The sequence below is a fragment of the Vigna umbellata genome, chromosome 8 (genome assembly GCF_029865625.1).
Source record: "Vigna umbellata cultivar VRB3 chromosome 8, Vumbellata_1.0, whole genome shotgun sequence".
Taxonomy (NCBI): domain Eukaryota; kingdom Viridiplantae; phylum Streptophyta; class Magnoliopsida; order Fabales; family Fabaceae; genus Vigna; species Vigna umbellata.
Genome location: NC_142172.1, coordinates 46186078 through 46202140, shown reverse-complemented (window position 1 = coordinate 46202140; position 16063 = coordinate 46186078). Strand labels below are relative to the sequence as shown.

Here is a 16063-nt window from a genome sequence, read left to right as displayed (position 1 = left end):
ATTTTTCCACCACACTTTCTCCCAACACGACCACACTCACAAACATCTATCAAACTCTCCTTTTTTATACTTGCAAAATTACTGTCGTAACAATTCAATTTGAAGCTACAACAATTCTTAGGTCATGTTGTCGGTGACTGATAAACAGAATATTTATTTCAAACAGAAAATATATCTTACTGTGTAATTTTTCACCGCAATGAAGTGAAAGTCATCCGCAATGAAATGAAAGTCATTAAAAAAGTGTGACAGTTAGAATTCAATTGCTTTGCGCTAAAGGCTCAATCAGTAATGACCCAATAGTTTTGCTTAGCTATGACCCAATCAAATTTTAACAAATGTACCTTTCCAACATGCATGACTACTGTTCAAAACAAATGAGACAAAAAAAATGTTTAATATGTAAAATAAAAGTAAAAAACTATAATGTATTTATATATCTATAGTATTATGTAAAGAGATTCACCTTTTTAGTGTTCATATTTTATTTTCAATTTTATTATATTAAAAAGTATAGAATTTTTTATAAAAGTTTTATTTAAAAAATATAAATTTAAAATATAATTTGATTTGCTAATAATTTTCTTTAAATAGTTTGTTTATAAATAAACCTAAATAATTTACACTTATATTACTAATTTTTAACTTAACATTAAGTTTCTTTTTAAATATTTTCACCTACAACCATATTATTGTTTAATTTTATTTTTCTAATTTATTACACACAAAAAAAATCACGCTCATAATTTAACTTTAACTCCTTTCATTTTTATGATTTTATCAAAATTTGTATTAAGAAACTAAATACTTTGCAACTATTATGGGTCTATGTTTCTTCGTGGGGTTTCTTGTTTTTTTTTAAATTATAGTTGACTTTATTTTCTTACAAATTTAATTACAATCAGAAGGGAAAAGATATAATACAACCCTACAATCAAAAATCAACGTGAACATCATCAGTTATTTTGTTATTAAATTGAAAAACAAATGAACGAACAAATAAAAAACAACAAATTATGATGTCACGAGTTCCTATGTATGAATGTGAGAAAAGATGGAGATGAGATAAAAAAATTGGATAAATGATGAAGGTGGATTACAGTTAGATGAGTGTTTCTGATTTTTTTTGTTGAGGCTATAGGAATGATAGAGAAAAGGTTGAAGTGAGAAAAATGAATGAGAAAATGTTGAGAGGAAAGGAGGGAGGTATGCAGGGTTTAAAGGTTTTTTATTTTTTTTTAAGAATGAAAATTATTCAAATATCATTTACCTTAAACCTTAAACCTTAAAATCCATTATATAAAGGTATTTTTGTCTACCAAAACCTAGTACATATTCCTAAAAACGTACTAACTAAAAAAAGACTTTACACATGATAACAAACCCCATATATTTATATATACATGTGTATATAATATATATATATATATATATATATATATATATATATATATATATATATGTGTGTGTGTGTGTGTGTGTACACACTAATATTTTGACATGCGTAACAAGAAGATTATTTTTAAGATTGTTGAATTTTGTTTTTATTAAAACTAAAAGTAAATCAAGAATTTAAAAATAAATTTTATACTTTAAATAGTGATGAAAAATATTATTTGAGGAAGAGAAATAACTTAACAATATTTATATTTGACAAAAGAATATTAATTTATACTTACAATAATTTTGAATTTAACGTGAAATATTATTTTTAATTTTATTTTTTAGTTTAGTTTGAGTTTATTAATGATGTCCATATTTAATTGTTGGTTTGCTATTTTATATAATATTTTTAAATTTATAATTATGACGTGAAATGCCTTCAAACACACGTTAAGAAAGTTAACAAAAAAGGTTTCCTTTTACAATTTTTCTATTTTGAATTTCAAATAATTTTTTTGTTACTACAAGTTTACAATAATTTGTAATTTCAAATTTCAAATTTAAACTTGGTTACCTTATATTTTAAATTTCAAATTTCTAGTTTACATTATGAATCCGAATTTTAAAAAATAATTGAAATTGAAATGGTCAGTTATTTTTCATCTTCTAAAGTTTTAAAAAAATTATAATTTTCAATTTTTAATAATACATTCTGTTATTGAAATTATGTATATTATGATTTGACTATAAGAAATATATTGAAAATACCTTTTGTTTATAAATATAAAATTATTTTATTACAATTAAATTGAAATAAATATTTTTGGAACAAAAAATTATTAAATGATATTAATGATAATATGAGATCAACAAACTAAATATATAAAGCTTAATTATAATATAAAAATTATAAGTTCAAAAAAGGAGTTGATTATAAATAAAGTTAGTAAACAAAATGCAGCAACAGTATTCTAAAAAAAAAGATCTCCACTGACTAAGTAAGATACTAACACATGATTAAAAGACGTATAAGAAATAAATATATTTGTTCTAACAAATTAAAAGTAAAAAATAATTGTTTCTGACAAAGCTATAGTGTCTCCCGTGATAAATGAGGCGGAGATGGTGAAGGAGAAGACAAAAACGGTTTAGGCGGAAATTCCAATAATTCAACTTTTTTCTGTAACATTTCCACCACGCCACTTATTGTTGGTCGACTTGAAGGGTGAGTTTGTATGCACCACAAACCTACCATTGCCATTTTTCTCATCATTTTGTCATCACTTTCATTCCTTACAATTTGCAGATCAAGCTCTTGATTTGATTCAAGACGATCGTAAATCCAATAAGGAAAATACAATTCACTTGAACGATCGATTTCAATCTTAATATTATTTCTTCTACCAACCATTTCCAAGATCATCATTCCATAGCTGTAAACATCTGATTTATGTGACACGGCGCCAAAGTTTCTGCAGAAAACTTCTGGAGCAATATAACCTGCAGTTCCCCTCGCACCAGTAATGGATACCGCACTTTCTCTTGTTGGACATATTTTTGCAAGTCCAAAATCTGAAATTTTGGGACTAAAATTCTCATCCAGTAATATGTTGTGAGGTTTTATGTCAAAATGCAAGATTCTAGTGTTGCAACCTCTGTGTAAATACTCTAATCCACGAGCAATGCCAATTGCAATGTTATACATTATCTGGCAATCCAATCGATGAGCAACCTGTAATGGATTTTGGTCTTGATATATGAACTTGTCAAGAGATCCATTAGACATAAACTCATATATCAGAGCACGTTTAGAACCATCAAAACAAAATCCCAGGAGTCTGACAATGTTAACATGTGAAGTTGTACTGATACTTGCGACTTCATTGATAAATTCTTCGCCGTTGCCTTTTGATTCAGCTAAAATCTTTACTGCAACAACACGTCCATCATGTAACTTCCCTTTATATACGCCACCGAAGCCTCCTTGCCCCAACTTGTTTTTAAAAGAGTTGGTCATTTTCTTAATCTCTGAATAATTGTGCCTAGTTATAGGAAGAGGTCCCCGTTCCTTCAAAAACTTCTGAATAACATGATGGGTTGGGTTATCCCTCCGAAACAAACGAGACGAGGGATAGATCTTTGTCCTAAACCAACAAGCCAAGATTACCACCACTACAACTCCAACAACCCCCACTGCCGAAGCTGGCGAATTTATACAATATCAAAGGAAAATGTATGGCGTAAGTAACATGTTAAAGACTATTCTTTTTATGAATCAACACATATATTGCTTTGTTTGATAAATCTCTTTAGTACTTTATAGTTATCTCTTATACTATGAGAAAAAAGTATTTATAGAATAATTAATTTTCCGACTGTAGTAATAAAATAACGAAATTGAATTGAATTTGTTTGTAGTGTTATACCTATTTTCACCATTGTAGCCCTGTTCTTATTGGTTATCGCTGCAGAAGACAAACAAATATATCAAAGCGAATTTCAAATGCTGGATATATTATTTAGGTTGCTGATATTAATTAGTATTTATTTTTATTTACGTCTTAAGAATATTTAAAAAAACAATTCTTTTGATCACTCGATATTTTTAATCATAATAATCAATATATTTTATATTATGTAACGACCTATACTATTAAAACAAAGAATGGAAAAAACTTAAAATTATACGACAGATTAAGGGATTGCTTCAACTCACAAACTTGCATAACCAATTGAGCTATAAACATAAACATATTTTCCGTACTCCTGGTTTTAAATATAACAGGTTAGTTCTCTCGTATGTTTGATCGGTAAGAAAGAAAAAGTGTTGACGAGTAAATGAACCTAATGAGTATTTTTTTTTATTTTATTTTTCACTTACTTTTATATCAATCTTTAAATTTTGATTTCATTTATTTTTTATTTTCCTTTTCTCCAAACATATTTAAGTTTCTACTTAGTTTTTATTTATTTATTTATTTTTCTCCTCGTTGCCAAACATTGTCATTACAAACATTTATATTCCTTCAACAAAGTCGTGCTCTGACCTTGATAATTGTCATAAATACCTAATTCTTAAAGACATAACTTTGTTATTTATTTATGATAAGCGAATCTAACTGTAAGATTCCAAGTAATTTGGTTTTTCGCTTTTTGAGATGTTACATCTAGTTCTTTTTTTTTTGTTAGACTAGTTATTGAGAAAAAATTTGAAAGAGAACTGTTAGATAATCAAATACAAATTAGGAAAACTTATAATATATATAAGTGTAGGTAAATTTTACCTTGGAGCTTAACTCCGAAACACAGAAGAGACTATAGAGAGGGATTCGCCCAAACATATTTAATTCGCTTATGCAATGGCCAATTTTTGGGATGCACGTTCATCAAAAGAGAAAAGAGTGACTGACCTGGATCATCCGCTCCACATTTGGCAGAATGAACTCTGTCAGTGCAATAACACCTGAAAGCGTATAAATCTAAATCGAAACCGCACCTCCCTCCGGTACTGTTGCAGACGCTGCAGTTACTCGCAGTCCACGACAGCAAAAACCCTTTGCTCAACGCTTCAGCAACCCCTCCTATTCCATCTTCCACAACCGTATCCACCACCTCACCCTTGCAATTCTCTGCCACAACGCTTATATTTTCATCTCTTTTATCCAATGCCAAAACGGAACTCGTCTCGTTTTCTGCAGAACACCCAACTCTGTGTTCGTGAAGCGAAGGTGCGTCACAGCCGTAGAACAACACCGTGTCCGTTTGATTCGGAGCAACACCGAAAACGTTAGTATGAGGAAGAGTGAGATTCTGAGTTGGAACAAGACAACCTCTGGTGGTGTTTGATTGCAAAGCTGAGAACGCGGCATTGGACAGTCGCAGGGACTGATTTTGGTAGAAGATTTGATGAATGAGGTATTGGGTGTGAGAGAGATTGAGGATAGGGAAGCCATCAAGAGAACAGGAGATTTCAAAACCAGGGCTCCCACAGTAAGGTTCTTGCGTTCCTTGGATGTAAAAAGGAAAGCTAATAGATTGGTTGTCGTTGGGACAGGTTTTGGGTGCACAGGCAACGAATTTAGGGTCGACTTGAGAAGAAGTGATTTGGGCAAGGAGGCAGAAGATGATGATGTAGGAATTGGTGATGGGAGAAAGGAAGGGTTTGAGGATAAAAAATTGGGTGTTTTGGTTTATCATCTTTGAAGGTTTTCTCTCTAGCTGTGGATGTAGATCGTTGAAGAGGGAAAACATAATTATGAACAGAGAGAAAAAGGAGTTGTATATTCTCTCCCTCTACACTTTCAATTGAATTAATTATCTCAACAAATAAAGGACATGATAATAACTATGAACAGAGAGAAACTTAAAGCTTATTGGCTTATTTGAACAAATAAATAACATATTCTATAAATAAAATGTAATATGATCGATCAAATTGATTTTTCCGCAGAAAAAAATAGTTTTTATTTGAATATAAAAAAATAGTTTAAAAGTTGTGTTTGTTCAAGTAATTTTATTTGTACGGTTATTCTTTTTCGTTAGTAAAAAATTTAACTTTTTTAAAATACAGAATAAGAGTTTAATAGCCTTAATTGTGTTTTAGTAAGTTTCTAAAATATAAAAAAAAAATGTTTGATGAAGTATATAACCCAGAAATATTCTATTAATATCTTCATATTTCTCAATAATATAACCCAGAGCTAAATATATGCAATGAAAAACACCCAATAGCAGCCCCTAAATAATTGATAATGCACCAATGGTGGAATTGAAAAGAAATTTAAAGACCAAGCAGTGGTTTGGAATATTCAAATTATTTCTAAGTCAACTATTGGTTTAATGTCTCCGTAGGTCCCTATTTTGGTCATGAATTTCAAATAGGTCCTCGTCATTTTCGGCGTATCAATTGAGTCCTTGTTTTTGTAAAATTGAATCAATTACAGGCCTGCCGTTAACTTGGACAAACGCCCGTTACGGTATTGGTTAGGTGGCATGGTTGAGTGCAGTAACTAATCCGACGTGGCATTTAAAACGGTTTTTGTATTAAATAATTGGTATGCACGTGTGTTTATTCAGTTTTCGGTAAGGGCATACTAGGAAATTTGAAAAAATTGAAGGCCAACAGGTTTTAATTGACGAATGCACATGAGATTGGGGGAAGAAATTGAGGGTTTTTAATATTAGGGTTCGCGTGAGAGGCCAAAAATGGGATCCTAAGTTGGATCCAAAAATCAGGTGTATCTTTGTTCGATTGGAAGTGGGAGGGTGCGCGTTGTTTGTTGGATTCGAAGTGGGAGGGTGCGCGTTCTTTGTTGGATTCGAAGTGGGAGGGTGCGCGTTCTTTGTTCGATTCGAAGTTGGAGGGTGCGCGTTCTTTGTTCGATTCGAAGTGGGAGGGTGCGCGTTCTTTGTTCGATTCGAAGTACGAGGTCGAAGTTGTAGTTTTGCGACGCAGGTGGGTGTAGTACTAGTTGTTCGAAGAGAATGTCGAAGGAGCACTCTTGGTATTCATCGAGTTGCAGTGCCATGCGGAAGGAAAATGGTACGCCTTCACCGATCTGCTACTGTGGTCAAAGTTGTGTGGTGAGAACTGCCAAAACTACGAAGAATCGGGGCAAGCAATTTTGGGGATGCTCCAAGTATAAGGTATGTTAGATTCAACTCAACCTAATCAAGTTCTGGTACTGTTTGTGAGAAGAAGGTGGTACTCCCTAATGAAGTTGAATGCTGTCTTTACAGAATGGTGGTGAAGAAAGTGGTTGCAACTTCTTCGAATGGTGCAATGATATTGGTGGTGACGAAAGGGGAAGTTTGTTCAACAGTGAAGGAAAGAAAGAAACACTAGTGAAGAGTGAAGACATGGATAGTACTAGGAAAATGATACTGAATTTACAAAAATCAGTTTTCATTGTTGAAAAGTTGATGAAGGTGGTGATGTTGTTGGTGTCTGTTTTATGTGTAATACAGATAGTTTTAGTTTCAATGTTGATGACGAAAGGATGATTCCTTGTAACTTTGTTGTAGGTTTTGTCTGTTGTAATGAAATGAATGAAATGAATGAAATGGAAGAGTTGTTATAAATTCAGTCCATATACTGTGTACAAAATTACTGCTAAATTAAACAATTGTTATAATGGTAAATCATATTTATAGAATAAGCAGTTTGATTGACGAAATGCTAAATTACAGCATTGTTATCCTGATCAGACCACAATTTGATTGTTACATTGCTGAGATAGTATTGACGAGCGTCCAATGCGGGTCCTATCTTGACGAGCGTCCACTGCGGGTCCTATCTTGACGAGCGTCCAATGCGGGTCCTCGCTGGACGAGCGTCAACTGCGCGTCTTCGCTGGACGAGCGTTCGGTTTAGTCGTCCTCCCTCGTGTACCGCTCGTCCACCTACGTCCGTGCTCAAGACCGTTCGGTGTGGTCGTCCTCCCTTGTCTAGCGCTCGTCCAACTACGTCCGTGCTGAAGAGCGTTCGGTGTGGTCGTCCTCCCGTGTGTAGCGCTCGTCCAACTACGTCCGTGTTGAAGACCGTTCGGTCTGGTCGTCCACCCTCGTGCATCGCTCTTCCAACAACCTCCGTGCTGCAGAGCGTTTGGTCTGGTCGTCCCCTATCGTTGTATATAAGACGTCCGTCCAAGAAGGAAATTGTAATATAACCAAAACATTTTAATACATCCAAAACAGTTCCTGGTCATTGACAAAATAGTTCCTGGTCATTGTAATACATCCAAAACAGTTCCTGGTCATTGACAAAGTAGTTCCTGCTCATTGTAATACATCCAAAACAGTGTAATACATCCAAAACCATACATAGTTGGCATCATTGTAATACATCCAAAACCATACACACATCTATAGTTCAGCAAAATTACAAAGCAGTAAAACAATCAACCTTGTTCCTTAGACTATTACATAACCAAAGTTCCTAAAACTTGGCATCGTTGTCATTTATACAGACATCTATAGTTCAGCTTGCTCATCATTCATACACACTTCAGATAATTGCGATGATGGCATGATTGGTTCTTGGGTTGCTTTCGGGCAACGACTCCTGTTGTGCCCAACCTCCCTACATATCCCGCATCTCTTCCGCAAACCACCCTTGCTCACTCGTGAATCATCCTTTCTGATCTCCCACTGCTCCAGTCTTCTTTTCCTTTTAGGTCTTCCAGGCATAACCTTTTTCCTAGGAGGCATGACATCCGGATGTGGTGTTAGGTCCCACATGTTGTTGCCGTTGATGGGATATACGATTGATGCATAGGTTTCTTCATATGTGGACTTTAGAAAGCAAGCCGGAATGAACTGCTGCCCATCAATATTAAGAAACTTCATTGCGGCAAGGGAGTGACAACATGGAATTCCTGTGATGCTCCATCTCCTGCACGAGCATAAGAACTCGTCTATGTTTACAACAAATTTTTCTCCACTTTGGGAGACGTGTCTTACTTCAAACAGTTTGTGTGCTGACCAGCTATAAAGAAATAAAAAATTTAAACAACACATTTAAGTGTATGACATAAAGTTTACCAAGGAATGAATAAACATTTATGAAGTTATGAAGAAAGTTACCTAGGTATCCAATTCTTGGTTGCTTGGGATTCCTTTGTAAATCTCGCCTGGATCTTTGGACAAATTGGTCCTGAAAATGATTGTATCTTATCCCTGTTTTTTGCCCATCTTTGCATTATGTATACCCTAATTTCTTCCAGCATTGTTATGATTGGTTTAGTCCTGGTGTGAACCAAGACACTGTTGAAAGCCTCACTGATATTGTTGACCAATGTGTCACATTTTGGTGTTGGACTGAATCTGGACCTTGACCAATATCTACAACAGATGATATATACACATGTTAAAACTGCAACTAATATGGACAAACATAAAATAATATACAAAGGGCAAAAATAATTAATACAAATTGTCAACCTTGGAGGGATGGCAATCAAATGCTTGAATGCGTCTTCATTTATATCTTTAATGTTTCTCATCTCCCTTTCCCAGTTTTGTGGATGAGTGGCAGTAGCTGCCCTCCACATCAGCTGTTTCAGATTTTTACCAGGAAACTTTTTCCTAAAGTTTGAATATAAGTGTCTGACACAAAATCTCTGGTCAACACCTGGGAGTAACTGTTGTATGGCTGGTAGTAGACCCTGTGGTGTTAACGTAAATGATTTATCACCATATCAAATTAATGAACCAATATACCAAAGAAGCAATTTAAATATGATTATTACCTTTTGTTGGTCCGAGACAAAAGTAATTGAAGAACACACTTCTCCACCACCAAGATCATCAATTAAAAGTTCCAAAAACCACATCCATGAATCTTTGTTTTCGACTTCTACCACCGCATATGCAATGGGCAACATTTGATCATTTCCATCCCTCCCAACAGCCGTCAACAGCTCACCACCATACTTCCCTTTCAAAAAGGCTCCATCCAATCCAATTATTGGCCTACAGCAGACAAAACTGTCTTTGCATGCCTTCAGACAACAGTAAAATCTCTTGAAAATTAACACACCCTCATTATTCTCAACATGGACCTTAACTGTAGATCCTGGATTTCTTTCCAACAACTCATGCGCATAATCATATATCCTCTTATATTGTTCATTAAAGGACCCATCAATTTCATTAGAAGCAATAGCTTTGGCTCTATAAGCCATAGACCTTGATATACCTATGTTCCACTTCCTTTGAACTTTTTCACGAATATCAACACCCTTCATCTTAGGATTTTCCTGAACTGTTTTCACCAACTTTTTGCTCAACCACTTGGCGTCAACTAACTTCAGGTTGAACTCCCTGCTGCATGTATGAATGTCTTTTTTAGTTCTCAGCTGCCATGATTTTACAGCCTCCATATAACCAAAGTATATGGTCCATGGGCATTCTCCTTTTGCACCAAAGCACTTCATCCTCAATCTTCTCTTGTCATTTTTTACAAACTTTATATTCCTCCCATTTTCCAAGGCATACCCTTTTACAGCATCTAAAATATCTTGCTTTTGTGCAAAAAAAGTCCCAACTTCCCATGTAAAGTCTACCATACTTTTTGGCATACAAAAAATACCAAACCTCCCATAACCTTCACTGTCATTAACCTCTTCATCACTATCTGTTGCACTAAGAAATTCCTCAGATTTCCACTCAAAATCTGACAATCCTCTATCGTCATGATCATCACATTCAACACTGACATTATCACGGTCATCATCACTATCATAAAGACTTTCTACTTCTACTTCTGCTTCGACATTACAATCTACATCACCATCTATATCACATTCAACACTCACATCTACTAGGCCCTCTAAGCACTCATTAATTCCATGTACATCACCTTCTTCAGTAGATGTACTCCAACTACAAACATAAACTTCATCCTCCACGACTCCTTCACACACATTCAACTCTTGCTCTTCTTCAACCTCATGCAACTCTTGTACGTGACCATGACTTTCAACCTCTACTTCAACAGCACCACCATCTTCTTCACCCTCGTTCACCTCTTGTAACTCACCATCTACTTCAACAGCACCACCATCTTCTTCACCCTCGTTCACCTCTTGTAACTCACCATCTACTTCAACAGCACCACCATCTTCTTCACCCTCGTTCACCTCTTGTAACTCACCATCAACTACATCATTTACTTCAACACCGTCACCATCTTCTTCACAAACATTGACCTCTTCTAAGTCACCATCACCTTCACCATTTACTTTAACAGAATCACCATCTTCTTCAACCTCTTTTTGTACTGTACCATTACCTTCAACTTCTCCTTCCTCATTAGTAATGTCTTCAAGCATATGAATGACTTCGGGATCAGAAACTACATGGAGAATGTATAAGTGAACTTCACCATTAAGCCTAGCTAAGTTAGCCATATGCATGGCACCTCTGTCATCAATCAATTGTTCCAACCTATTTTCCAACACTAAACCCCCTCCTAAACAGTACCATAAATCTTTAAAATTCTCATATCCTAAACTTTTCACTACACTGACAATCACAAAAAAACTCCACGTGTCAGGGTCAAAGGACAAAGTTGTTGTCTCCCCTTCATACTTTAGGGTACTATCATTAATGAACTTTCCTCCATGGTGGAACACACACACAATAGCGTCCTCCATTACGCACAACACACAATAAATATATCTACAGACCTATTATGAAAACATGTCACGACAAAAAAAATATATATTAAAACAGGCACAGAGATCAAATAACTTTAAACATACGCACTCAGACAAAGTCAAATAACTTTAAACATACATGGGGGACCACCAAAATGCAATCAAAACCAGAGACCAAACCATACAGCAATGGGGGACCACCACAAGTGATTGTAGTTTCGATTGAATCAAAACGAATACAATAAAGCAGAAACACTTACCTCCACTGACCACGTGCTTCAGCTTCTTGCTTCCAACAACAAAAGGACCCACAGACACCGCCCACTGCATGCACTCTGCCGCTTCAGTCTCGAACTTACGATCGCGATTTTTGGCCTCTCACGCGAACCCTAATAATAAAAAGGTTTAATTCTTTCCCCAATCTCAGTTGCCCAATCTCAGTTGCCCTTATAATTTTTTCAAAACTCCTACTTTACCCTTACCCAAAACTGAATAAACACACGTGCATACCAATTATTTTATACAATAACCGTTTTAAATGCCACGTCTGCACTCAACCATGCCACCTAACCAATACCGTAACGGGCGTTTGTCCAAATTAACGGCAGGCCTGTAATTGATTCAATTTTACAAAAACAAGGACTCAATTGATACGCCGAAAATGACGAGGACCTATTTGAAATTCATGACCAAAATAGGGACCTACGGAGACATTAAACCTCAACTATTTTATAGATACAGAAGTCACCTTTTTTATTTCAAACAAAGGATATTTCTTTATTAAAAAATGGTGCCTCCAATAGGCAAATTCAACAAATTGACCAACTTCAAGTAAAAAAAATTCTTTGCCAGCCCGTTACTCTCTAAGTCTCCTTTAATTGTATATTATGAAATACGAAATATTAATGGGTTTTAAATTAAGTTATCTGTACTTCTTCACTGATCTTGACTACAAAATTCTACACCTGAATTTATTTTTAAAAGGTACTTTAAAGAATTAAAAGAAAAATTTATATTTAAATTAATCTCAATCTCGATTTTAAGGTGATATGAAATTATTTGATATACAAAAATAAAATCAGAAACTATAAATTATATTTGCATGTAACATTATTTTTAATTTATTCATAAAAGGTTCTCTTATATAATTTTTATAATTTAACTTATGTTTAAATTAACTTTAACTTAAAAAACTTCACTTTTATTTCCTATAAATATAAATAAATTTGTTCGAACATACTATGGGATAAAACAGTAAAAAATTGTGTCGAAGACACTGTAATAGAAAACTATTTATGTTAATTCACATATTTTCTTTTTGTCAATTACTTATCCACCTATCTAAATTTTTTGTTCCTTGCAAGTTAACTGAACAAATTTGTCTAGTGCAAAGAAAATAGAGTAGTATAGTCAATGCTTTTATTTCTTCTTGTTGACAAATTCTGTATTTCTTTGTCAGAACACAGTTAGTTTTCTCCTTTTCTTTATTCTTTTCCTTCTTAAATAAATAAATAAATGAAATTTTAAATAAAAAAAAAACTCCCTTCCATTCTTTTAAGAAATTTTCAATTTCGAACTATCTTCATAATTTTTCAAAAGATCTATGGTGGGTTTTGTACTATATCTTCTCCAAATTATGTCATCCATACGAGCATTTCTGAAGAGAAAGTGGATAGTTTTGGACTTATATGTGGAGTCCTTTTTTTTAGAATTGATATATGTGAGGTGATTTAGGAATTCCCTTGGTGTTTTTAATTTATTACTATTGTTCTAATACAATTCGAAATTATAGGCCCAATTATCATCACTCCTCTCTCCTAGTTTGACTTAGAAGTGACCCAATCAAATTTAGCATAACAAAATTGGCATCACTTCTACTTTCTGCAAGTCTTCAATTTTTAAGTACAACTCCAAAATTTTTAAAATGACATTTCACCAATTTTAAACCTGACTTGTAACAGTTTTAAAAGGTGTCAATGCAGTCCATTTTAGTTCTGTTTATCATTGGCATGCTACAAATAAGACAGGGCTGGCTAATATGCTAATAAAACATATAAAAATTTTGACTTGCTTTTGTCCAAAAGCAAACTTGTGATTGATTCACCAATTTATTTCTTTTTAATTTTTCTTTTATAAAAAATTTATATTTATAATTTATTTCTTATTTATATTTATTTTTAAAATAAATTAAATCGTATAAATAATTGTTATATTTTTAATTAATTAATTAATATTTATAATAGTAAAAATAATTATTATCTTACATTTTAAATGATTTTATTATGACTAACAGTGAAAACTAATTTGTACGTGTTATCAATTTAAATTATGAAATTATTATATATTTTCATTCTTCAAAAAATATTATAAAAAATTTAATATTTTAATTTAAAAAAAATTATTTTAATTTTAATTAAAAATAAAAATAAGTTAGTGCGCTAGCCAACCTCTCTCTTGCCTTTGGCAGGTTGGTGGAGATTGAGCGAGCTGTTTAGGATGTCCAAAACACTAGCCAAGATTCATTTCAGCATTATGGAATTGGCCTTTTGGAATAAAATTAAAAAAATAATAAACATATACAATGCTTTTAAAATGAATATTTGTTAAAAAATTAAATTTTAAGTCTAATTCAATTATTAAAAAACTAATCTTATATTTAATTATATAAAATTTTCAATACACTCGTTTCATATCAAAACATACACGTGAACACCAAACATTAATAAATAATCTATCAATCATTTGGTAAAAGATAAAATAATATATTTAATAAATAAAAAAATTTACCAAAATAAATTTTAACTCATTACTCTAATATTATATTAACTGTAATGTTATATTAAAAAGTGGATTTGAACATAATCAAATCTATTAATATTGATTTTTATAAAATAAAATTTATATTTATTTATATGTTATAAATTATTTTATTTATTTATATAAAATTTTCAACCATTTTCTTTCTAAAATAAGTTTTTCTCTTCTTTTATTTATTTTTCTTCCTTACAGAAAATACAGTGGAGAACATAAATGGATCAATGGTGGTGACGTCGTATGATGAAAAAATATTTTAATCTTTTCTATTAGTAAGGGATGCACTTAAGAATAATAAGAGTAAAGGAAGAAAAAGTCTATTGACATCTTCAAGATCCACGAGGACGGTTAAAAACAAACAAGGTAAAGATGTTGGACCTTTTAAAATAAAGGTAAAAAAAAATAATTTAATGTATACATGTGTAGCATTTTTTTTCACATATATGAAGGATTTAAAACTATTTATATCTACTTATGATATAATTTTTGTATTTGTACCGATAATAAAGACAGAAGATAAAACAGAATCGCTGTTGAGTCAGCACGAATCTGGTAAGCCAATTGAAACACAATGACCGTCTGAATGCCAGGGTCATATTATCTTTTTGGTTAAACAATATACTTTTAACACATAAATGTAAAGCTAATTAAACAAGAGATTAAATTTTAAGAATTGTTATTTCATTTTTTTACAAATAAATTATAAACTATTGATCATAAAATTTTAATATAAAAATAAATAAAGCAATGTAAGAATACAGTTTAAAATGGCAAAAAGTTTTCTAATTTCTTGAACAATTCATATTATTTTCTAAAATCATTATTTTTAAACGCAATGTTTTCAAAAATATTTGAGTTAAATTTCTCACATTTTAACCATGTATATCTAGCCATAAATAATCTTTTTATGTAATAGGATGAACAGAGTTAGGTCGGGTCACAAGGTAATGTGGGTTGACTTTATCTAGTCTATTGGTCTCATTAAAGTTTCTCTTAAATAATAAAGGTTGTCTATTAAGGCACGTGTTGATTTATATTGTCTTATTTTTATAATTAATTGTTTTATTTTAATTTATTGTTAAGAATTTATGTTGTATAAATTATACTATTTAAATACTTTACATAAAAGAAAAAATAATTTATGTTATATGATTTATTTATTGTATATTTTACCAAACATGAGAAACTTCATCTTCAGGAAAATTAAGTCAATCGAAAGTTATGAAACTAGGTCAGATATTTATAATTTTTTTGGGACCAACCCGCTTCTCCCCATTTTTTAGCTTATCATACGATAGTCAGCATTGGCATCCCCATAGGTTTAAGAAAGAAAAAACAACGCATGAATTGGTTACCATATGGCACATCAAATTGGGTTTGATGGTTCTTATTTTTAGGCTTAGTCTACGTCAAGTACAACTCAGGAAAGTTTTGATTTGAGTTAGGTCTCATACTATATAATAAAACGTACCAAAAACAGTAAAAAAGGACAAGTTGTCAGCATCGAACGGTGATGGCAAAAATTTACCTTTAAATTTCAAAAGTGAAAAATGAAAGGATTAACATGGCCATAAAGTATTTACTCATTAGCCTAGTGATTTCATATTCATCTTCCTCCTTTATTTTTTTCCCTATTTTTACATATTTTTTTCTTTCTCCCTTGAATTTACAAAAGTCATACCTCTTTATCTACTATGCTTTACAGT

At 32.4% G+C, this 16063-nt stretch overlaps 2 protein-coding genes across 4 annotated transcripts; both read right to left on the bottom strand.

Annotated features, from left to right (window-relative positions):
* Positions 1–2374: 2374 nt before the first annotated feature.
* LOC124820977 (rust resistance kinase Lr10-like) lies at positions 2375–5691 on the bottom strand. Of its 3 annotated transcripts, none has more exons than XM_047292769.2 (3): positions 4794–5691; positions 3810–3848; positions 2375–3585 (listed from the first exon to the last, which is right to left on the bottom strand). In XM_047292769.2, the coding sequence occupies exons 1-3, from the start codon at positions 5632–5634 to the stop codon at positions 2474–2476; spliced, it is 1992 nt and encodes a 663-aa protein (XP_047148725.2). In that variant the 5' UTR covers positions 5635–5691; the 3' UTR covers positions 2375–2473. The 3 variants fall into 3 exon arrangements, with proteins under 3 accessions (XP_047148725.2, XP_087952466.1, XP_087952465.1); XM_088096340.1 differs by having other exon boundaries at positions 4668–4801; XM_088096339.1 differs by lacking the exon at positions 3810–3848.
* Positions 5692–8355: 2664 nt separating this feature from the next.
* Positions 8356–10265, bottom strand: LOC148194828 (uncharacterized). Its single transcript, XM_088096342.1, has 4 exons — positions 9633–10265; positions 9325–9548; positions 8968–9225; positions 8356–8869 (listed from the first exon to the last, which is right to left on the bottom strand). Exons 1-4 carry the CDS (start codon positions 10263–10265, stop codon positions 8356–8358), a joined length of 1629 nt encoding a protein of 542 aa, XP_087952468.1.
* Between the last annotated feature and the right edge of the window lie 5798 nt (positions 10266–16063).

Excerpts from the sequence above, each read along its gene's own strand:
- LOC124820977 (XM_047292769.2), bottom strand. The coding sequence starts at position 5,634 with ATGTTTTCCCTCTTCAACGATCTACATCCACAGCTAGAGAGAAAACCT. Across the intron at positions 3,849-4,793 it reads ATGTGGAGCGGATGATCCAG|CGATAACCAATAAGAACAGG; the intron begins GTCAGTCACTCT and ends TGTCTTCTGCAG. Across the intron at positions 3,586-3,809 it reads GGCTACAATGGTGAAAATAG|CTTCGGCAGTGGGGGTTGTT; the intron begins GTATAACACTAC and ends TAAATTCGCCAG.
- LOC148194828 (XM_088096342.1), bottom strand. The coding sequence starts at position 10,265 with ATGGAGGCTGTAAAATCATGGCAGCTGAGAACTAAAAAAGACATTCAT. Across the intron at positions 9,226-9,324 it reads TTGATTGCCATCCCTCCAAG|ATATTGGTCAAGGTCCAGAT; the intron begins GTTGACAATTTG and ends CATCTGTTGTAG. Across the intron at positions 8,870-8,967 it reads ACCAAGAATTGGATACCTAG|CTGGTCAGCACACAAACTGT; the intron begins GTAACTTTCTTC and ends ATTTCTTTATAG.